At 37.6% G+C, this 24,052-nt stretch overlaps 1 protein-coding gene across 10 annotated transcripts in view; it reads right to left on the bottom strand.

Moving 5' to 3' along the window:
- The window catches only part of TTC23 (tetratricopeptide repeat domain 23), a 125,247-nt gene that overhangs the window by 91,382 nt on the left and 9,813 nt on the right, over window positions 1-24,052 (bottom strand). For all 10 annotated transcript variants that reach the window (XM_059058534.2, XM_067029541.1, XM_067029535.1 and 7 more), the window contains exon 2: window positions 665-864. In XM_059058534.2, coding sequence (XP_058914517.1) covers window positions 665-844 — 180 coding nt within the window. In that variant the 5' untranslated portion in view covers window positions 845-864. The remainder of the gene's footprint in view (window positions 1-664; window positions 865-24,052) is intronic.

Genomic DNA, 24,052 nt, shown 5'->3' with positions numbered 1-24,052 from the left:
TCACAGAACTTATGCTGATTACCATTATCCATCTATCTCCCCAACCAGACCGTGAATCCCTCTGAGGCAGAGGCTGTAGCTTTCCCATCTGTGCCCCCAGGACATGCACAGCACCTGGCACACATTAGGTATACAGTAAATTTTTGTGAATAAATGGACAAATAGGGTCTGACACATAAGAGGTGGTAGAGAAATACATATTGAATGAATGAGTAAATGAATAAAACTTTGAAGAGAGATGGGAAAGAAGTATGTAGAGAAAAAGATTAGGAACCTAAGAAATATAAGCTCCATGAGAGCAGAAACTTCATCTGCTTTGTCCTCTATTCCAGTGCCTAGACCTGGCACACAGGAGGAGCTCAATAAATATTTATTGATTGATGGAAAATGACTGTAGTAGGTCAAATCACAACCAGTCAGTCTAGTGTACACTTGTCAGAGGTCAGGGCAAACTTGTTTGTTCATTTGTGCACTCATTCAGCAAACATAATGTTGACTGTGCCAAGTGCTGGGCTTGGAGTCCTGAGGTACTATACCCACTCACACTATGAAAAAGGCACTGTCATATTTTCTCTTGTACCAAACTCCTGAGAGTAGGAATGGAACCTAAAGTACCCTACTTCTCAATTACCAGAGTACAGGTATAAAAAGAAAGGCTCCTTACCTCATGACTGCTAGAATAGGACTTTGCTTTCTCTTCACAGAGGTGGAGTTTCTCTCGAGGAGGCTGAAACAGTGCTGTCTGAGGCAGCTTGTTTTGGAGCTTTTTACTAGGTGTTATGCTGACAGCAGCAACATTTTCATCCAGGTGGTTGGATATGTGAGTTTCCTGTGATTCTTGCATATTTTTATATACATTATCCTCTAATTTTAAAATAAGGAAACGAAGGTGTTAATGATAATTTCCATAGTTACTTTTAGAAATACACATTTTTTCTAGAAATTGAGACTAGAATCTAAGAAAATTTCAACACTATACTCATGACTTATTTGAAATAAGTAGCATTCTATCCAAAAAGATCCTAGTGGCTAGTACTAACTTCTTTCAGACTGATTTCAAGTTTTAACTAAACCAAACATTCTTTGTTCTCTCTATATATTATATGTATATATCAGTGTGTGTATACACACATACTGATATATTTTATATATTATATATGTATCTATATATAACATATGGCGTATATGTATACATATACATATGTATATGTATCAGTAGGAATCAGTTGAGCCCAAACAGTTCTCAAAGAGCTCAGATTAGATCTGTTGAATCCCAAGTGATCTTGAAAACAGGAAAAAAATGACATGTTAAACTTTTATTTCCAGCCAAAATGGAGTAATAGGGATGAAATTTATCCTCTTGCCCGAAGTCACCAACCAATTAACAAACAACAATAAAAAACAACCCATAGGCAAAAAAGGTATGAAACAATGGTTTTCAAGAGACAGGACAACAGACTTGAGAAATGGAAAAAAGAAACAAAGTGAGACCCATGATTGCCCGAGGTTATTGCTTTGAAAAAGTTTCTAGAACATGCAAGGTAACCCAGAATTACCCTGTGGACTATCTGAGTTGAGGAAATAGAGTAGAGCATCTGGGGAGACAAAGGTGGCTGCGGTTCACAGGACAGATTACTAGAGAGGATAGAGCTGCACAGAGAGGACCCCAGAGATTAGCACCCCTCAAGAATGGGGAGAGAATACTGACCAGCATGTGTGTAAGAAAACTACTTGAGTCTAGAGAAAGACTCCTCTAATAAGATTGAAAGGAAGTGTCTGGTGCTCACCAAGGCTGGTGCCTGTCCCCACTGACAAGACTGGAAAAACTCATAATTCATGACGTACATGGTAACATATTCAGAAGAGTTTTGTCTCAGTAATGGGGATTAGCCCTAGAGTGAACCCTGCTTAGATCCACTTAACAAACCATGAAAGTACGACCTAAAAGGATAAAACTGTTTCCAAGTAACTTAACTGTATCAGAGGGCAAAACTCAAGGATGATCATAGGAATGCAAAAATAGCCAGCATTAAACAAGGTAAAATTCATATAATCTGACATGCAAAGAAAGATCACCAGGCATGCAAATAGGCAAGAAAACATGGCCCATAATGAGAAGAATAATCAGTCAAAACTGACCCAGAACTGACCCAGATATTAAGTTAGCAGAGAAGAATATTAAAGGTTATTATAATTGTATTCCATATGTTTAAAAAGTTAACTAGAGACATGGAATATAAAAAGACCCAAAATGAACTTCTAGATAAGAAAATTATACGTGAGATGAAAAATACACTAGATCAGATTAATGGGAGATTAAATATTACAGATGAAAAGTGCATGAACTTGCAGACACAGCAATAGAAACCATATTTTAAAAAATCAGTGAGCTGTGAAACAACTTCAAATTGCCTAATATATATATAATTTAAGTCCCTAAAGGAAAGCAGATTGTAGTGGGGACAAAAAAAAGTGTTTGAAGAAATAACGGCCAAAATCTTTCCAAATTTGAGGAAAAGTAAAAACCCAGAGATTCAAGAAGCTAAATGAAAACTAAACACAAGAAGCATAAAGAAAACTACCCCAAGATACATCATAACCAAATTGCTCAAAACCATGATAAAGAGAAAATATTAAAAGTAGTCAGAAAAAAGGACATATTAGTATTTAAAAAAAGATGATGAGAGCAGGTTTCTGGGAGGAAATAAAGCACATGAGAAGACAGTGAAGCACCGTATTTAAAGTATGGACAGTAAAAAAATTGTCAAGCTAAAATTCCATACCAGTGAAAATATCTTTGAATATCAAAATCTGAAAGAAATCATCACCAGCAGGACTTCCCTCGTGGCACAGTGGTTAAGAATCCTCCTGCCAATGCAGGGGACACAGGTTCAAGCCCTGGTCCAGGAAGATTTCACATGCTGCAGAGCAACTAAGCCTGTGCGCCACAACTACTGAGCCTGCACTCTAGAGCCCACGAGCCACAACTACTGAGCCTGCATGCCACAACTACTGAAGCCTGCATGCCGAGAGCCTGTGCTTGACACCAAGAGAAGCCACTGCAATGAGAAGCCCACACACTGCAACAAAGAGTAGCCCCCACTAGCTGCAACTAGAGAAAGCCTGTCCACAGCAACAAAGACCCAATGCAGCCAAAATAAATAAATTAATTAATTTAAAAAAACATCACCAGCAGATTTGCACCCCAATGTTCCCAAGAAATATTAAGTGAAGTCTTTCAAAAGGAAGAAAAATGATAAAAAACGGAACTATAGATCTACACAAAGGAATTAAGAACAATGAAAAAGATACATGGGCAAATATGTAAGACACATTTTCATATTATTTCATATATTTTCATATTTCATATATTTTCATATTATTTAAATCTCTTTAAAAGATAATCAGGCAGAGGAGTAAGACATGGAGATCACCTTCCTCCCCACAAATACATCAGAAATACATCTACATGTGGAACAACTCTTAGAGAACACCTACTGAATGCTGGCAGAAGACCCCAGACTTCCCCAAAGGCAAGAAAATCCCCACATACCTGGGTAGGGCAAAAGAAAAAAGAGAAAACAGAGACAAAAGAATAGGGTTGGGACCTGCACCTCTGGAAGGGAGCTGTGAAGGAAGAAGAGTTTCCACACAGTAGGAATCCCCTTCACTGGTAGAGACGGGGGGTAGTGGGAGGGAAGCTTTGGAGCCATGGAGGAGAGCATAGAAACAGGGGTGCAGAGGGCAAAGCAGAGAGATTCCCGCCCAGAAGATTGGTGTGGACCAGCACTCATGAGGCTGAGAGGCTTGTCTGCTCACCTGCCAGGGCTGGTAGGGGCTTGGAGCTGAGGCTCTGGCTTTGGAGGTCAGATCCCAGGGAGAGGACTGGAGTTGGCTGCATGAACACAGCCTGAAGGGGGGTTAGTGTGCCACAGCTAGCCGGGAGGGAGTCCAGGAAAAAGTCTGGACCTGCCTAAGAGGCAAGAGACCATTGTTTCGGGGTGCACAAGGAGAAGGGATTCAGAGCACCGCCTAAACGAGCTCCAGAGATGGGTGTGAGCCGCAGCTATCAGCGTGGACATCAGAGACTGGCATGAGAGGCTAAGGCTGCTGCTGCAGCCACCAAGAAACCTGTGTGCAAGCACAGATCACTAACCACACCTCCCCTCCCCAGAGCCTGTGCAGCCTGCCACTGTCAGGGTCCCATGATCCAGGGACAACTTCTTCAGGAGAATACACAGCATACCTCAGGCTGTTGCAAAGTCATGCCAGTCTCTGCTGCCACAGGCTTGCCCTGCATTCCATACCTCTCCCTCCCCCAGGCCTAGTGAGCCAGAGTCCCCTAATCAGCTGTTCCTTTAACCCCATCCTGTCTGGGGGAAGAAGTGATGCCCTCAGGAGACCTACATGCAGAGGTGGGGCCAAATCCAAAGCTGAACCCCAGGAGCTGTGTGAACAAAGAAGAGAAAGGGAAATTTCTCCCAGCAGCCTCAGGAGCAGTGGATTAAATCTCCACAATCAACTTGATGTACCCTGCATCTGTGGAATGCCTGAATAGACAATGAATCATCCCAAACATGAGGCAGTGGACTTTGGGAGCAACTGTAGACTTGGGGTTTGCTTTCTGCATTTAATTTGTTTCTGGTTTTATGATTATCATAGTTTAGTATTTAGAGTTTATTATCATTAGTAGATTTGTTTATTGATTTGGTTGCTCTCTTTCTTATATATATATATATGTGTATATATATATATATATATATATATATATATATTCCTTTTTCTCTTTTTGTGAGTGTGTATGTATATGCTTCCTTGTGTGATTTTGTCTGTATAGCTTTGCTTTTACCATTTGTCCTACAGTTCTGACTGTCCAGTTCTTTTTTGTTTGTTATTTTTTTTAGTATAACTTTAAGTGCTTGTTATCATTGGTGGATTTGCTTTTTGGTTTGGTTGCTCTCTTCTTTCTTTCTTCCTTTTTACAAATTTTTAATAATTAAAAAACTTTTATTTTAATAACTTTCTTTCCTTCCTTCCTTCCCTCCTCTCTCTTTCTTTCTTTCTTTCTTTCTTTCTTTCTTTCTTTCTTTCTTTCTTTCTTTCTTTCTTTCTTTCTTTCTTTCTTTCTTTCTTTCTTTCTTTCTTTCTTTCTTTCTTTTTTCCTCCCTTTCCTTCTGAGACTTGGGGCTGACAGGGTCTTGGTGCTCCAGTGGGGTGTCAGTCCTGAGGCTCTAAGCTGGGAGAGCTGAGATCAGGCCACTGATCCACCAGAGACCTCCCGGCTCCATGTAATATCAAATGGCAAAAGTTCTCTCAGGGATCTCCATCTCAATGCTAAGACCCAGCTCCACTCAACGACCAGCAATCTACAGTGCTGGACACCCTATGCCAAACAATGAGCAAGATAGGAACACAATCCCACCCATTAGCAGAAAGCCTGCCTAAAATCATAATAAGGCCACAGACACCCCAAAACATACCACCAGACGTGGTCCTGCCCACCCGAAAGACAAGATCCAGCCTCATCCACCAGAACACAGACACCAGTCCCCTCCACCAGGAAACCTACACAACCCACTGAACCAAACTTAACCACTGGGGCAGACACCAAAAACAATGGGAATTACGAACCTGCAGCCTGTGAAAAGGAGACTCCAAACACAGTAAGTCAAGCAAAATGAGAAGACAGAGAAACACAGAGCAGATGAAGGAGTAGGGTAAAAACCCACCAGACCAAACAAATGAAGAGGAAATAGGCAGTCTACCTGAAAAAGAATTCAGAGCAATGATAGCAAAGATGATCCAAAATCTTGGAAACAGAATTGAGAAAATACAAGAAATGTTTAACAAGGACCTAGAATAACTAAAGAGCAAGCAAACAATGATGAACAACACAATAAATGAAATTAAATATGCTCTAGAAGGAATCAATAGCAGAATAACTGAGGCAGAAGAACAGATAAGTGACCAGGAAGATAAAATAGTGGAAATAACTAGCACAGAGCAGAAAAAAGAAAAACGAATGAAAAGAATTGAGGACAGTCTCAGAGACCTCTGGGACAACATTAAATGCACCAATAATCAAATTATAGGGGTCCCAGAAGAAGAAGAGAAAAAGAAAAGGGCTGAGAAAATATTTGAAGAGATTATAGTTGAAAACTTCCTTAATATGGGAAAGGAAATAGTCAATCGAGTCCAGGAAGCACAGAGTCCCATACAGGATAAATCCAAGGAGAAACACACCAAGACACATATTAATCAAACTAGCAAAAATTAAATACAAAGAAAAAAGATTAAAAGCAGCAAGGGAAAAACAACAAATGACACACAAGGTAATCCCCATAGGTTAACAGCTGACCTTTCAGCAGAAACTCTGCAAGCCAGAAGGGAGTGGCAGGACATATTTAAAGTGATGAAAAGGAAATACCTAGAACCAAGATTACTCTACCCAGCAAGGATCTCATTCAGGTTCGAAGGAGAAATTAAAACCTTTACAGACAAGCAAAAGCTAAGAGAATTCAGCACTACCAGACCAGCTTTACAACAAATGCTAAAAGAACTTCTCTAGGCAGGAAACACAAGAGAAGGAAAAGACCTACAATAACAAATGCAAAACAATTAAGAAAACAGTAATAGCAACATACATATCAATAACTACCTTAAATGTAAATGGATTAAATGCTCCAACCTAAAGACATAGATTGGCTGAATGGATACAAAAACAAGACCCATATATATGCTGTCTGCAAGAGACCCACTTCAGACCAAGCGACATATACAGACTGAAAGTGAGGGGATGGAAAAAGAAATTCCATGCAAACGGAAATCAAAAGAAAGCTGGAGTAGCAATTCTCATATCAGACAAAATAGACTTTAAAATAAAGACTATTACAAGAGACAAAGAAGGACACTACATAAGGATCAAGGGATCAATCCAAGAAGATATAACAGTTGTAAATATTTATTCACCCAACATAGGAGCACCTCAATACATAAGGCAAATGCTATCAGCCATAAAAGGGGAAATCGACAGTAACACAATAAGAGTAGGGGACTTTAACACCCCACTTTCACCAATGGAAAGATCATCAAAAATGAAAATAAATAAGGAAACACAAGCTTTAAATGATACATTACACAAGATGGACTTAATTGATATTTATAGGACATTCTATCCAAAAACAACAGAATACACTTTCTTCTCAAGTGCTCATGGAACATTATCCAGGCCAGATTGTATCTTGGGTCACAAATCAAGCCTTGGTAAATTTAAGAAAATTGAAATAGTATCAAGTATCTTTTCTGAGCACAATGCTATGAGACTAGATATCAATTACAGGAAAAGATCTGTAAAAAATACAAACACATTGAGGCTAAACAATACACTACTTGATAATGAAGTGATTACTGAAGAAGTCAAAGAGGAAATCAAAAAATACCTAGAAACAAATGACAATGGAGACACAATGGCCCAAAACCTATGGGATTCAGGAAAAGCAGTTCTAAGAGGAAAGTTTGTATCAATACAATCCTACCTTAAGAAACAGGAAACATCTTGAATAAACAACCTAACCCTGCACTTAAAGCAATTAGAGAAAGAAGAGTAAGAAAAAAACAAAGTTAGCAGAATGAAAGAAATCATAAACATCAGAGCAGAACTAAATGAAAAAGAAATGAAGGAAACGATAGCAAAGATCAATAAAACTAAAAGCTCATTCTTTGAGAAGATAAACAAAATTGATAAACCATTAGCCAGACTCATCAAGAAAAAAGGGGAGAAGACTCAAATCATAGAATTAGAAATGAAAAAGGAGAAGTAACAACGGACACTGCAGAAATACAAAAGATCATGAGAGATTACTACAAGCAATTCTATGCCAATAAAATAGACAACCTGGAAGAAATGGACAACTTCTTAGAAATGCACAACCCGCCGAGACTGAATCAGGAAGAAATAGAAAATATGAACAGACCAATCACAAGCACTGAAATTGAAACTGTGATTAAAAATGTTCCAACAAACAAAAGTCCAGGACCAGATGGCTTCACAGGTGAATTCTATCAAACATTTAGAGGAGAGCTAACACCTATCCTTCTCAAGCTCTTCGAAAATATAGCAGAGGGAGGAACACTCCCAAACTCATTCTATGAGGCCACCATCACCTTGATACCAAAACCAGACAAAAATGTCACAAAGAAAGAAAACTACAGGCCAGTATCACTAATGAAAATAGACGCAAAAATCCTCAACAAAATACTAGCAAACAGAATCCAACAGCACATTAAAAGGGTCATACACCATGATCAAGTGGGGTTTATCCCAGCAATGCAAAGATTCTTCAATATAAGCAAATCAATCCATGTGATAAACCATATTAAGAAATTGAAGGAGAAAAACCATATGATCATCTCAACAGATGCAGAAAAAGCTTTTGAAAAAATTCAACATCCATTTATGATAAACAACCTCTAGAAAGTAGGCATAGTGGCAACTTACCTCAACATAATAAAGGCCATATATGAGAAATCCATAGCCAACATCATTCTCAATGGTGAAAAAGTGAAACCATTTCCACTAAGATCAGGAACAAGACAAGGTTGTCCAGTCTCACCACTATTATTTAACCTAGTTTTGGAAGTTTTAGCCACAGCAATCAGAGAAGAAAAAGAAAGAAAAGGAATTCATATTGGAAAAGAAGTAAAGCTGTCACTGTTTGCAGATGACATGATACTGTATATAGAGAATCCTAAAGATGCTATCAGAAAACTACTAGAGGTAATCAATGAATTTGGTAAAGTAGCAGGATACAAAATTAATGCACAGAAATCTCTTGCATTCTTATACACTAATGATGAAAAATCTGAAAGAGAAATCAAGGAAAATCTCCCATTTAACGTTGCAACAAAAAGAATAATACCTAGGAATAAACCTACCTAAGGAGACAAAAGACCTGTATGCAGAAAACTATAGGACACTGATGAAAGAAATTAAAGACATTACAAACACATGGAGAGATATACCATGTTCTTGGATTGGAAGAATCAGCATTGTGAAAAGGACTCTACTACCCAAAGCAATCTACAGATTCAATGCAATCCCTATCAAACTACCAATGGCATTTTCCACAGAACTAGAACAAAAAATTTCACAATTTGTATGGAAACACAACAGACCATGAATAGCCAAAGCAATCTTGAGAAAGAAAAATGGAGCTGGAGGAATCTGGCTCCCGGACTTCAGACTATACTACAAAGCTACAGTAATCAAGACAGTAGAGTATTGGCACAAAACCAGAAATATACATCAATGGAATAGGATAGAAAGCCCAGAGATAAACCCACACAAATATGGTCACCTTTTTTTTTTTTGATAAAGTAGGCAAGAATATACAATGGAGAAAAGAGAGCCTCTTCAATAAGTGGTGCTGGAAAAACTGGAGAGCTACGTGCAAAAGAATGATATTAGAATCGTTCCTAACACCATACACAAAAATAAACTCAAAATTGGTTAAAGACCTAAATGTAAGGCCAGACACTATAAAACTCTTAGAGGAAAACATAGGCAGAATACTCTATGACATAAATCACAGCAAGATCCTTTTTGACCCACCTCTTAGAGAAATGGAAATAAGAACAAAAATAAACAAATGGGACCTAATGAAACTTAAAAGCTTTGCACAGCAAAGGAAACCATAAACAAGATGAAAAGACAACCCTCAGAATGGGAGAAAATATTTGCCAATGAAGCAACTGACAAAGAATTTATTTCAAAAATTTACAAGCAGCTCATGCAGCGCAATATAAAAAAATTAAACAACCCAATCCAAAAATGGGCAGAAGACCTAAATAGACATTTCTCCAAAGAAGATATACAGATTGCCAACAAACACATGAAAGGATGCTCAACATCATTAATCATTAGAGAAATGCAAACCAAAAGTACAATGAGGTATCACCTCACACCAGTCAGAATGGCCATCATCAAAAATATCTACAAACAATAAATGCTGGAGAGGGTGTGGAGAAAGGGAACTCTCTTGCACTTTTGGTGGGATGTAAATTGATACAGCCACTATCGAGAACAGTATGGAGGTTCCTCAATAAACTAAAAGTAGAACTACCATATGACCCAGCAATCTCACTACTGGGCATATACTCTCAGAAAACTATAATTCAAAGAGAGTCATGTACCACAATGTTCATTGCAGCTCTATTTACAATAGCCAGGACATGGATGCAACCTAAGTGTTCATCCACAGATGAATGGATAAAGAACATGTGGTACATATATACAATGGAATACTACTCAGCCATAAAAAGAAATGAAATTGAGTTATTTGTAGTGAGGTGGATGGACCTAGAGTCTTTCATACAGAGTAAAGTAAGTTAGAAGGAGAAAAACAAATACCGTATACTAACACATATATAGGGAATCTTAAAAAAAAAAAAAAAAGTGGTTCTGAAGAACCGAGGGGCAGGACAGGAATAAAGATGCAGACATACAGAATGGACTTGAGGACACGGGGAGTGTGAAGGGTAAGCTGGGACGAAGTGATAAAGTGGCATGGACATATATACAGTACCAAATGTAAAATAGATAGCTAGTGGGAAACAGCTGCATAGCACAGGGAGATCAGCTCGATGCTTTGTGACCACCTAGAGGGGTGGGATAGGGAGTGTGGGAGGGAGATGCAAGAGGGAGGAGATATGGCGATATATTTATATGTATAGCTGATTTACTTTGTTATAAAGCAGAAACTAACACACCATTGTAAAGTAATTATACTCCAACAAAGACGTTAATGAAAAAGAAAAATAAAAAGGTAATCAACTATCTAAACAAAAAAAATGCACCGTGGAGCTTATAACATATATATATATGTGTGTATATATACATACATACATATATATACACACACATATATATATGTGAAATGTATGACCAAAGTTGTATAAAGACTAAGAGGGGAAGATGGAACTGTGAAGTTCTTATACTGTGTGTGTAATGGTATAATATTACTTGAAGGTAGACTGAGATCAGTTAAAAATGTATAGTCTAAACCCTACAGCAACAATTAAAATAAAAAAAATAAGTTACAGGCAACAAGCCAACAAAGGAGATAAAAATATAGTCATAAAAATAATCCAATAGAAAAAAGAGTGAAAAGGGAACAAAGAACAGTTGGGACAAATAGACAATAAATAGCAAGGTGATAGACTTAAATCTAACCATAACAATAACAACATTAAATGTAAATGATCTAAACTCCTCAATTAAGAGAAAGACATTGACAGATTGGATAAAAATGCAAAATGCAACAATATGTTGCCTATAAGAAATTCAAAGACACTAAGATTAAAAGTAAAAGAATGGAAAATAATATTCTAAAATTAGTCAGAAACAAACTTGGAGTATCTATATTAATTTCAAAGTAGATTTTACAGCAAAGAATATTACCATATGGAAGGTCATTTCATTATGATAAAGGGTCAATTATTCAAGAGGTCATAACCATCCCAAGTGTTAATATACCTAATAACAGTTTCAATATGTAAGACCCCAAACTGATGAAACTGCAAGGAGAAATGATCAAATCCTCAATTATAGTCAGAGATTTAAATACCTTGTTGTCAATAATTGGTACACCAAGTAGGCAGAAAATCAGTAAAGGATACTGAAGACTTGAACTACATCATCAACCAACTTGATTTGGCATTTACTATAACACTCTACCAAAAAGCACAGAATATCTATTCTTTTCAAGTGCACATTGACATTAACTAAGACAGATTCTATCCTGGGTCATGAAACAAGTTTCAGTAAATTTATAAGGATTCAAGTCATACAAAGTAAATTCTATGACCACAAAGGGATTAAGTTATAAATCAGTAGCAGAAAGATATCTGAAAAATGTCCAAATATTTAGAAACTAAATAACATTTTTCTTAAAAAAAAGCCCCATGGGCAAAGAAGACATCAAAAAGGATATTTGAAAGTAGTTTAAATCAAATGAATATAAAAAGACAACATACAAGAAGTGGAGAATGCCGCTAAAGCAGTCATTATGGGGAAATTTATAGCATTAAATGCCTGTATTAGAAAAGTAAAGTAAAAAAATCTCAAAATCATGGTCTTAACATTTACCTTCAATGACTAGAAAAGGAAGAGCAAATTAAACTCAAAGTAGGTATAAGAAAAGAATTAAGAAAATAAATAATAAAGCTAAATTCACAAATTAAAGTCAAAAAATAGAGAAAAACCAATGAAACCAAAACCTGGTTTTCTGAGACCAATAATGCTGATAAATCTCTAACCTGACTAATCAGAAAAAAAGGAAAGAAGACACAAACCACCAATATCAGGAATGAGAGAGATACCATCACTTCAGATTCTACAAATGTTAAAAGATTAATATGGGAATGTTATGAACACCTATGCCAATAAATTTGACAACTTAGATGAATGGAAAAATTCGTTTAAAGACACAAAATACTAAAGCTCACTCAAGAAAAAATATATACCTGACTAGCCCTATGTCTATTAAAGAAACTGAATTTGTATTTTAAAAACCTTACAAAAAACAAAACAAAAGAAACAAATAAAAACCTCCAGTCCTAGATGGCTTCAACAGTAAATTCTACCAGATATTTAAGGAAGATATAATACCAATTCCATACAACCTCTTCCAGAAAATTGAAAATGAGAATATTTCCTAACTCATTCTATGAGACCCTCATATCAAAACAAGACAAATATATTATAAGAAAAGAAAATTTCAAATTAATATACCTCAGGAACATAGATGCAAAAATTTAAAGTAAAATTTTAGCAAATTAAACCCAGTAATAAATAAAAAGGAAAATACATCATGACCAAGTAGAGTTTATCTCAGAAATGCAAGATTGGTTTAACATTCAAAAAGCAGTCAATGTAATTCATAACATTAATAAACTAAAAAAGAAAAACTGTATGATCATCTTGATCAGCACACAAAAAGAACATGATAAAATCCAATATCCACTTCTGATTTTAAAAAATCCTTACAAAGTAGTAATAGAATTGTACTTCCTTAACCTGATAAAGGGCACCTGTGAAAAATCTACAGCTAAATTAGTGAAAAATTGAAGGCTCTTCCCCTAAGGTCTGAAATAAGACAAGGAGGTTCACTTGCAACATTTCTATTTAACATTGTACTGGAGGTTCTAGCCAGTGCAATCAATCAAGAAAAAGAAATAAAAGGCAACCAAATCAGAAAGGAAAAAGTAAAACTGTCTTAAGTCACAGACAGTTTACCTCTATTATCATCTGTGTAGAAAATCTGATGGAATATGAAGAAAATCTCCTAGAATAAGTGAGTTGAACAAGGTTATAGAATATAAGAGCATTATACAAAAATTATATTTCTATACATTAGCAATGGACTATCAAATTGAAATTAAAATACAATACTACATGAAATAGCATCAAAATATGAAATAAGGAATAAACCTACATTATTTATTTAAAGATGAATATGACTTGCACAATTAAAACTGTAAAACATAGCTGAGAGAAATTAAAGAAGACTTAAACAATTACCATGTCCATGGGTTTGAACACTCAATATTATTAAGATATTAATTCTCCACAAGTTGATCTATAGATTGAAAGCCTTCCCAATCCAAGTCCTTGCATTTCTTTTTTTAAACAGAAATCAACAAACTGTTTCTAAATTTCATATGAAAATTCAAAGGACCTAGAACAACCAAAACAACTTTGTAAAAGAACAAAATCAGAGGACAAACACAAGTTTTTATCAAGATTTATTATAAAGCTACAGTAACCAAGGCAGTTTGGTATTGCTGTCAAGATAGAAAAATAGATGAATGGAACAGAATGGAGAGTACAAAAATGGATGCCTGGCGCTTCCCTGGTGGCGCAGTGGTTGAGAGTCCGCCTGCCAATGCAGGGGACATGGGTTCATGTCCCGGTCCGGGAAGATCCCACGTGCCGCGGAGCAGCTGGGCCTGTGAGCCATGGCCACTGAGCCTGCGCGTCCGGAGCCTGTGCTCCACAACCGGAGAGGCCACAGCAGAGAGAGGCCCGCAGAGAGAGGCCCGTGTACCGCAAAAAAAAAAAAAAAAAAAAAAAAAAAAAAAAAAAAAAAAAAAGGATGCCTGCATACATAAACAATTGATTGTTGACAAAGCTGCAAAGGCAATTCATAGTCTGTTCAACAAATGGTGCTATAACAACTGGATGTTCACATGTAAACTCAAAACAAAACAAAATAAAAATCCTTGATCCATACCTCATAGCATGTACAAGAATTAACTCAAAGTGAAACATAGACCTCTATAAGAAAATCTTTGTGACCTTGGACTAGGCAAAGATTACATATATATGACACACAAAAATTAATTAAAAGAACAAAATGACAAATTGGACTTCAAAAATTAAAAATGTCTGCTCTTCATAAGAAACTGTGAAGAGGATAAAAAGACAGGTCATGGGCTGGGAGAAAATATTTACAAAATATGTATCTAATAAAGGACTTGTATCTTGAATATATAAAGAATTCTCAAAACTCAATATTAAGAAAACAAACAGTTCACTATAAAATAGGCAAAATATTTTAACATACATTTCATCAAAGAAGATATATCAGTAACAAATAGGCACATGAAAAGATGCTCAACATCATTAGTCATTAGGGAAATGCAGTGAGATACTACTCATAACAATTAAAATAACTAAAATTTAAAAGTCTGTATTAAGTGCTGGTGTGGAGGTGGAACAACTAGAACTCTCATATGTGTTGGTAGGAATGTAAAATGGTACAACCACTATGGTAAACAGCTTGGCAGTTTCTTAGTAAGTTATGATCTGTCCATTTCACTCCTAGGAATTTACACAAAAGAAATGAAAGCATATATCCAAACAAAGACTTATGTACAAATGTTCATAGGAATTTTCTTTCTAATAGCCCAAAACTAGAAACAACCCAAATGTCCATCAATAGTTAAATGGATAAACAAACTGGTATAGCTATAAAATGAAATATTACTCAGCAATAAAAAGGAACAGATATGCTACAACATGGATGAATATCAAAATAGTTATGCTAAGTCCAAGAAGCCAGACCAAAGAGAGTACATACCATATGAGTCTATTTATATAAAATTCTAGGAAATGAACATCAGTGTTTAGTGACTAGATCAGTGGTTATCTCAACCTGAAGGGCGTGAGATGGCAGAGTGGTGGGGCAAGGAGGAGATGTGGGGAGGGGTGGGATGGAGAGATTACAAAGGGGCATGAGGATATTTTGGGGGGGTGATGGATATGTTCATTTTCTTGATTGCGGTGGTAGTTTCATGTGTGTATATATATTCATGTGTGTTTTACAGATTGTGCACTTTTATGTCAATTAATAAAGCTGTTTTAAAAAACCATATATATGTGTCAGCCTTTCAGAGATCCCTCCCCATTAACACTACTCCCCATGTGGATACTTCAAACTCCAATTCTATAATTTACTATGGATAACTTATTTAAATTTTAATCTTATTGTCATTCATTTATTTATTCATTCAAGAAATATTTATTGGATTCCTATTATAAGCAATGCTAGAAGAGTGGGTAGCAGTAAGACCCCAGAAATGTGAACATTTTCTGTTGCTGCAACTCAGCTAGTTTGATTGAAAAGATTTCAGAGAACAAGGACAGAGAAGAGAAAGCATCCCAAGTAGAGTCAATAATTAGAAAAGGCTCAGGGGTGTTAAGTGAAATGGGTATACGACTAACTGCTGGTGGTTCAGTTTGACTGGTATGTTTGGGGGCTAGGGGCCATGGACGTAGCATAGCATTTTCCAAACCAATCTCTGTAGTTCACTAGAGTCACAAGACATTAATGCACAATCTATGAGGGAAGGTTACTGCCAAAGATGACCAAATAAGCTGGGAAACACAAATATTGGTTCAACAAAAGAAGGGTTCCAGGATCAAATAAATAGATAAACATGAACAGGTTTCTTCACATTTTCTCAAAGGCTTTAATGTGGTGTAATTCCTTGTGAATATACTGCAGAGGGGTATAGCATGCAGCACTTTCCCTAACTTTTTTGACCATGAAGTCTTCTTTTTCTACAGCATCTATTAAATCTTATTCAACCATATTTTGAGCATTGTTTGGGAGACCCTTGAGGTAGAGGAAAAGTAGAAGGGTGAAGCGATGTTTAGAAGACATTGATTTCAAGCTAATAGTTTGACTGACTATTTGGCAGGTAGTGGTGAGCCCCTGAAGGTTTTCATGAGGAAAGAGAAATGAAAATGCTCCTATGAGACTGATCTGTAACTAGTAGACAGATATAATGGAAACCACTGGAGGCAAAGTGATTTTCAAACTTCAGATATTCTAGTACCTTAACATATCTGTATTCTGCCTGCAGTATTGTTAACTTTTTCTTTGAATCTGCACAGTTTTTAAAAATGTAAATACTTGCTTCAGCTTCATCCTAATAAACAATAAGTGACATTATGAGTTTGATGTTATATTTTCTCCTAATACACTTTAAAATAAAACATACATATTAATATTAAAAGTGTTTGTGCTCCACCTAACATCACATTAAGCATCACCAAATGTAAGCACTACATACTTCAGGAAGTTTTAAATTTGAGCAATGTTTCATGACCATTTTTAACCATGATCCATCACTCAGGAAGATTTCATCAAGTTTTACTTTCTATAGTTTATATTCTGACAAAGTAGGCATTTTCCCTAAAAATAAAATGAGAATATTCTATATGGTTCTTAAAACTTCCCACAAGAAATTCTGATACTTCTTCAGTAAATGAATACGATCCTGAAGCCATCTTCTTACCACGAGTTGAAAAAAATCACTGGGTGAGTATATTACTGCAATTGTAGAGAATGAATTCAGGTGCATAGTAGCAGGGGGGAGGAAAGGGCAGGGAAGGGAGGGATGAGGGGGATTACAGAAAGGAATAATTATTGTAATTTGAGAGCTACTTGGATGTAAAAATTAAAGGAGGACAATCAAGACTGACTCGATATTTTCATCCTGAGACTCTGGAATAGGGCTTTGCACATTTTGGCAATAGGACAAATCCTGCCCAGTCTGTTTTTATAACTAAAGCTTTATTGGAACACAGCCTTGTTCATTCACTTACATGCTGTCTATGGCTGCTTTCACAATACAACAGCAGAGGTGAAGAGTTGTAACAAAAACCCTATGGCGGGCTTCCCTGGTGGCGCAGTGGTTGAGAATCCGCCTGCCGATGCAGGGGACACGGGTTCGTGCCCTGGTCCGGGAAGATCCCACATGCCGCGGAGCAACTAAGCCCGTGAGCCATGGCCGCTGAGCCTGTGCGTCCGGAGCCTGTGCTCCGCAACGGGAGAGGCCACAACAGTGAGAGGCCCGCATACCGCAAAAAAAAAAAAAAAAACCCTATGGCCCTCATGGCCTAAAATATTTACTGTCTGTCTCTTCACAGAAAATGTTTACTAACCCTTAAAAATGGTGATGTCATGAACAGAAGTAGTGAGTTAGAGAGCAATTGTCCTATTGATTAGACAATCAATTTGGTCTCAGCCAGATTGAATTTGAGGTTACGGAAAAAAGTTTATATATAATGTCTAATTTAGTAGTTAGAAACAGGTCACTAGTTCTGAATGACACCTTTGTTGTTGTTGTTTTTTGTTTTTTGTAGCACGCGGGCCTCTCACTGACGTGGCCTCTCCCGTTGCAGAGAACAGGCTCCGGACGCGCAGGCTCAGCGGCCATGGCTCACGGGTCCAGCTGCTCCGCGGCATGTGGGATCCTCCCAGACCGGGGCACGAACCCGCGTCCCCTGCATCGGCAGACGGACTCTCAACCACTGCGCCACCAGGGAAGCCCGACACCTTTTTAAAGTTAATAATTTTTCCTTTTCTTTAAAAAAAATTATAAATTATTCCATGCCTATTTCCAAATAAGATTTGAGATGGCTACAGGCAAGTGTTGAAGTGTGCCCTCTCCTTAATAATCCAAAATAGAGCTTTACATTTTCACCAGGAAGGAAGTAGGAGCTTTTCTTTTCTTCATAAAGCAATATAGAACGAAAATATCAAACATAGCGGGAAGGAACAAGCCTAAGGTCAAACTATGAGAAAGATACAGAGGCTGAACTATAATCCGGGCAAACCCCTCATTCCTGGGTAGCCCTTCAAAATGTGAAAAGCGAATCTTTCAGGTTCAACATCTAAGCTTTGCCTAAGCCACACTGTACAGAGGCTCTGATTCTAAGATGTTGGCTGACTTTTTTAAAATAATAATCTCCTGCCCTATTGGCAAGATGAGACAAACAATTCAATAGGTGCTGTGGTCTAGAGAAACAGCAGTAGCTTGGGATGGGGAATCTGAGATTCCAAAACTTGTGCTGTCCCAACTACTCATGTAATGTGGGAAATACCCACAATAGATATTTACATAACACTTTATACTTTCACATAATTTTATCTCATGTGGCCCTTACCATAGCCATGTGAGGTACAGAGGCAGGTATGATAATCCCTATTTTATAAATGAGGACAATGAAGCCGAGAGGTGCTCAATTACTTGCCCTATGTTGCATGGCCAGAATCAGGACCCTGGTCTTCTAATAATTTGGTGATTTCCCACCACATCATTCATCCTTTCATTGACCACAACCTATAGTAGCAGGAATCAAATGCTTTTGCGTTGTAAACCTAAGAATGCAATTTTAAAGTAATCACATTTTAATAATCAGAAAATGCAATATCTTTACCAGATTTTACCACACTTTCTTATCTTCTGTTTAGGGGAGGCAGAGGTGAAATTTTAAAAGCTACATAAGTAATATGTCCTGCAGTATTTGCTATTCTGGGCTTCTGAACCTAGTGTTAAACTTTGAAATTGATTTTTCTTTTCCTTTTTCATTTTTTTTTGCTCAACTTTTGGTTTGTTTCATGGTCTCTCTTAATAGTGAATCCTTAAAACAGAGGTTATAATCTGAGCACTCACATGTTGGATCTAATCCCTTTACCTCCCTTTTTTTTCCTTTTGGCCAATTAAACAATTGAGCCATTATTTAAAAATTAGAAGTTTCACATAAAGATTTAGATTTCTAGATTTCTGGCTTCCTTTGAAGACACCTAACACTTGTCAACACTGGGCCTATGTCACCACAGGCAACAATTAGGTGGGGGAGGGGGTGAGAGGAAGCTGCCCCTGGAGGTAGGATGCACTCTCTAGTTTGACAGTTGCCACTGCTCTCTATTGATTCCTGGACACAGAAGCAACAAAGTAGTTGCCATTTGTCATCCCTCCTATGTTGTTTTTTTTCTCATTGTAGAAGAATAGGTCTCTGTATCCATACCTCTCTTTCAAAGTGCAAGGCTGACATAAAAGGATGTGATTTTCCTGGCCCATGCCACTAGCCACTCATTTCCTGAATTGAATTTAATCTAAAACATCTGATTATGACACACTAGTATTTTATAACACTAAGACAGAAACAACACTGCCATTAAACTATGGCTTACCATTGGTTGTAACATGAATTCCAGTTTTAGAGATGTTTAGATGCCAAAAGAAATGTGCATCTCTGAATCAATGAAATGAGGAATGTTATTGATACCTGCCTGGCTTCTGGAAGCATTTGAATCAGTGACCTTGCTTTAAATATGTGTCTGTTTCAATGTGTGTGGCACCATATAGTAACACCTTTTGCACAAAGACACACTTTTCAGTTCACTTACTTTGAGCTACCGGCTTATCATCAGTCACTTTTCTTTTCTTTGTAATAGCCATAGCTGGGATTTAAATTTTCAGTAGAAATCAGGCCAGGCCCATACATTACCCTCTCGGGCTTGGCTTCCCAGGCCTCTCAATCCACTAGCCCATAACTGCCAGTCAGACATACCCAATCAATTGATACTATTCCTTCTGCCAGACCTGCCCAGTAGAATGCTGACGCACATGATCAGCACCAGATCAAAGTGGAAGTAGAGGTCTGAAGCCGGGGTCTCAGTCTTCCATTTCCAAGAGGTGGTATTCAAAAATTTAATAACTGGTGTAGCAGGAGGACCAACTAATCCGTATAGATGGCAACTATGCTGGAGCTGGGTTCTGAATGTCCCCTGCTGTTCCAGGTGTTAACCTTTGGGTGCTGACTTGTGGGGAGCTGTAGGGAGGCTTGAGGAGGTTACTGGCTCCTAGGAAATAACAACCATTATGACTGTATGAGAATGTACTAGTTAAACACCAACTTTGCCAATATGTAAGCTGAGGCATCAAAAATCTGTGAAATGGAAAAACACCCTATAAAGATAGCTAGTGGGAAGCAGCTGCATGGCACAGGGAGATCAGCTAGGTGGTTTGTGACAACCTAGAGGGGTGGGATAGGGAGGGTGGGAGGGAGGAGGATGCAAGAGTGAAGAGATATGGGAACATATGTATATGTATAACTGATTCACTTTGTTGTAAAGCAGAAACTAACACACCATTATAAAGCAATTATACTCCAATAAAGATTAAAAAAAACCAAAACTGAATGAAAAGGAAATAAAAAATCAGAATAGAATTATAACAAATAAATAAATTAGTAACTGAAAATATTCATACAAAGTTAAACCCAGGCCCAGATAGCTTCATTTGTGAATTCTACTAAACCTTTCAAGAAAAGAATAATGTGTACCTTTTGCAAACTCTATCAGAAAAAAGAGGAGGAACCCTTTCCAACTTATTCTACTAAGCCAGTATTATCCTGATACTGAAGCCCATGTTATCCTAATACCAAAGCCAGACAAAGATAACACACAAAAACAACAAACCAATACCCTTGATAAATATGGACACAAAATAATCCTCAACAAAATATTAGCAAATGAAATCTAGTGACATATAAAAAGGATTATACCCTATGACTGAGGGAGATTCATCCCAGGAATGCAAGGTTTGTTTAACATCTGAAATCATTAATGTACTACACCATATTAATAGAATAGCAGACAAAAACTGCATGATCATCTTGATAGCTGCAGAAAAATTATTTGGCAAAATCCAACACCCACTTATGATAAAAACTTCTTCAACCTGATAAAAGGCTTGATTTTAAAAATTTAAGGCTAACATCACACTTAATACTGAATGTTTGCATGCTTTCTTCCTAAGGTTGGAAACAAGGCAAAGATGTTTACTCTCATCGCTTGTATTCAAGATTTTAATGGATGTCCTAGCCAGTGAAATAAGGCAAGGAAAAGAAATAAAAGGTATGCAGATCAGAAAGGAAGAAATAAAACTTTATTATTAGATGACATGATCTTATGTGTAGAAAATCCTAAGGGATCCACACAGAAAAACAAAATAAAAAACAAAACAAAAACAACAGTAAAACCCTAATAGAACTACCAATTTCAGCAAGGTTGTAGAATACAAAAGAAACAAAAATCGTATTTCTGTCAATCTGAAAACGAAATTAAGAAAAAATTTTCATTCAGAATAGCATCAAAAAGAATAAAATACTTAAGATAAATTTAACAAAAAAGTACAAGACTTTCACTCTCGAAAACATTACTGAAAGAAGTCAAAGAAGATCTAAATAAATGGAGAGACATTCCATGTTCATGGACTAGAAGCCTTAATAATATTAAGACAGCAATACTCCCCAAATATTGATCTATAGATTTAATTTAATCTCTATCAAAATTACAGCTGCCTTCCCCCCTCCCAGAATTTGACCTTAAATTCATATGGTAATGTAAGAGACCTAGAACAGCTAAAATGATCTTGAAAAAGAAGAACAAACTTGGAGGAATCACACTTCCCATTTTAAAAACATTTAAAAAACTCCAACTGGATCACAGACATAAAAGTAAGAGCTAAAACTATAAAACTTTCAGAAAACATAAAACTATGCATGAGCTTGGGTTAGGCAAATATTCTTAGATACAACACCAAAGGCACAAGGGATAAAAGGAAAAAATAGATAAATAGGATTCTATCAAAATTAAAAACTTTTGTTGCTCTAAAAAACAACCCACAAAATGGGACAAAATATTTGCAAATATATCATATACCTGATTCAGGACTTTTATCTAGAATACACTTACAACTCAATAATAAGACAATAAATAACCCGATTAAAAAATAGGCAAAAGATTTGAATAGATATTTTACAAAGATGATATATGAATGGCCAATAAGCACATGAAAAGGTACCATTATAAGTCATTAGGAAAATGCAAATCAAAACTATAATAAGAACCACTTCACAACAACCAGAGTGACTATAAACAAAAAGACAGACATTTAGAGGTGTTGGTGAAGATCTGGAGAAGTTGGAACCCTCATTCAACACTGGTGGAATGTAAAATTATGCATTCACTTTAGAAAGCAGTTGCATAATTCTTCAAAAAGTTAAACACAGAGTTACTATATGACTCAGCAATTCCACTCCTAGGTATGTACCCAAGAGAACTAAAAGCACATTCACACAAAACCTTGTGAATATCTTCATAGCACTATTATTTACAATAGCTAAAAACTGAAAGCAATCCAAATGCTCATCAACTGGTGAGTGGATAAAACAAATGTGGTAGTATCCATATAATGGAATATTATTTTTCAGTATAAAGGAATGAGGAGGGAACTGATCAAGATGGTGGAGTAGGAGGACACAGAACTCACTTCCCCCCAAAAATACATCAAAAATACATCTAAACGTGGACAATTCTCACTGAAAACTAACTGCAGCCTGGCAAAAAGACTCCTGTACAACCATGGCTATAAGAAAGATCCACATGGAATCAGGCAAGAAGAGAAGAGATGAGATCAGGTCAGTACCTGTGCCTCTGGGAGGAGGTTCAGAGGAAAAGGGAGATTACACAAGTAGAGATCCTCCCTGGGGAGTGAGTGGTTTGAGCAACATATTGGGTGCCCCAGCCTTGGGGTCTGACACAGGGAAGACAAGTCCCCATGATTGGTTGGAATGTCACTGGGACTAACGGGAAGGCTGTGGGAAGCCTGAATTCCGCTCACGAGTATCATGTGCCCACTTGATTCCTCCCAAGGCAGGGCAGAGGGAGCAGACTGAGGGCTGTGCAAGTGACTGGTTGGTTTCCCATGATTACCATGGTGTGCACCACAGCCTGAACTGAGTGAATATTGAAGTCCTGCTTGGGAGCTTAGCTGTGAGACACAGACTTGGCTCAGACCTGAAGCAGCATCTAGAGGGCAGGGGCAGCCACTGCTGGTGCTAAAGGTAGCTCATCAGAAAAGTCGTGTCTCTGTCTGTGGCTGGACCACCACAGTTCACACCCCAACACATGCTGAGACCCCATGCATGCCCTGCCTGCTCTGTGGTGCATCTATCTCCATACTAGGGCAGGGGTGGCTGAGGCTATGGGGAGAGCCCAGCTGTGAGAGACAAAGGAGTCTTGGGCCTGAGGTGGCATCTGAACAGGGCAGGGGCAGCCATTCCTGCTGCTTACACAGGCAACACATCAAAAGCAGTCCAGATCTCTGACCCCAGCTGGACTGCCACAGCCTGTGCCCTGACACATGTTGAGTGACCATACCAGCCCCTCTTGCTCAAGTGCAGCTCCCCTCTGGGGCAGTGGTGCCAGTGCTGGGAGGGAGGAGAGCACACAATTGAAGGGAACTGAGGCAGCTTGGGCCCGAGCCTCAGGGTTTCTGCTTCAGGAACTGACACCCACCCCCAACCCCAATATGGTGGTAAAAGCCACTGAGCAGAGGGGAAGCCTCGGCTCACACCTGGCTCTGGCTCTAGCCCCTCCATTTCCAGCCCCACCTTTTACCAAGGTGATAGCTGCCAGTTCACCTTGAGGAAAGACATGACTTGTGTTTATGCCAAATCCCACTCTCCCACCAAGGCCACTGGGGACATGCAGATTGGATAGGGATGCTTCCACATAAGGACACCCTTTCAAGACTACAATAAATTACTATTTCACCTAATTTCATAGAAATAGAGTTAAGCAAAATGAGAGGACATGGAAATTTGTCATAATTGAAAGAGCAAGAGAAA

Source organism: Kogia breviceps, chromosome 3 (genome assembly GCF_026419965.1).
Source record: "Kogia breviceps isolate mKogBre1 chromosome 3, mKogBre1 haplotype 1, whole genome shotgun sequence".
In the NCBI taxonomy this organism is placed as follows: Eukaryota; Metazoa; Chordata; class Mammalia; order Artiodactyla; family Physeteridae; genus Kogia; species Kogia breviceps.
The sequence above is the reverse complement of the archived record's forward strand: the minus strand, read 5'-3'. Positions and strand labels throughout refer to the sequence as shown.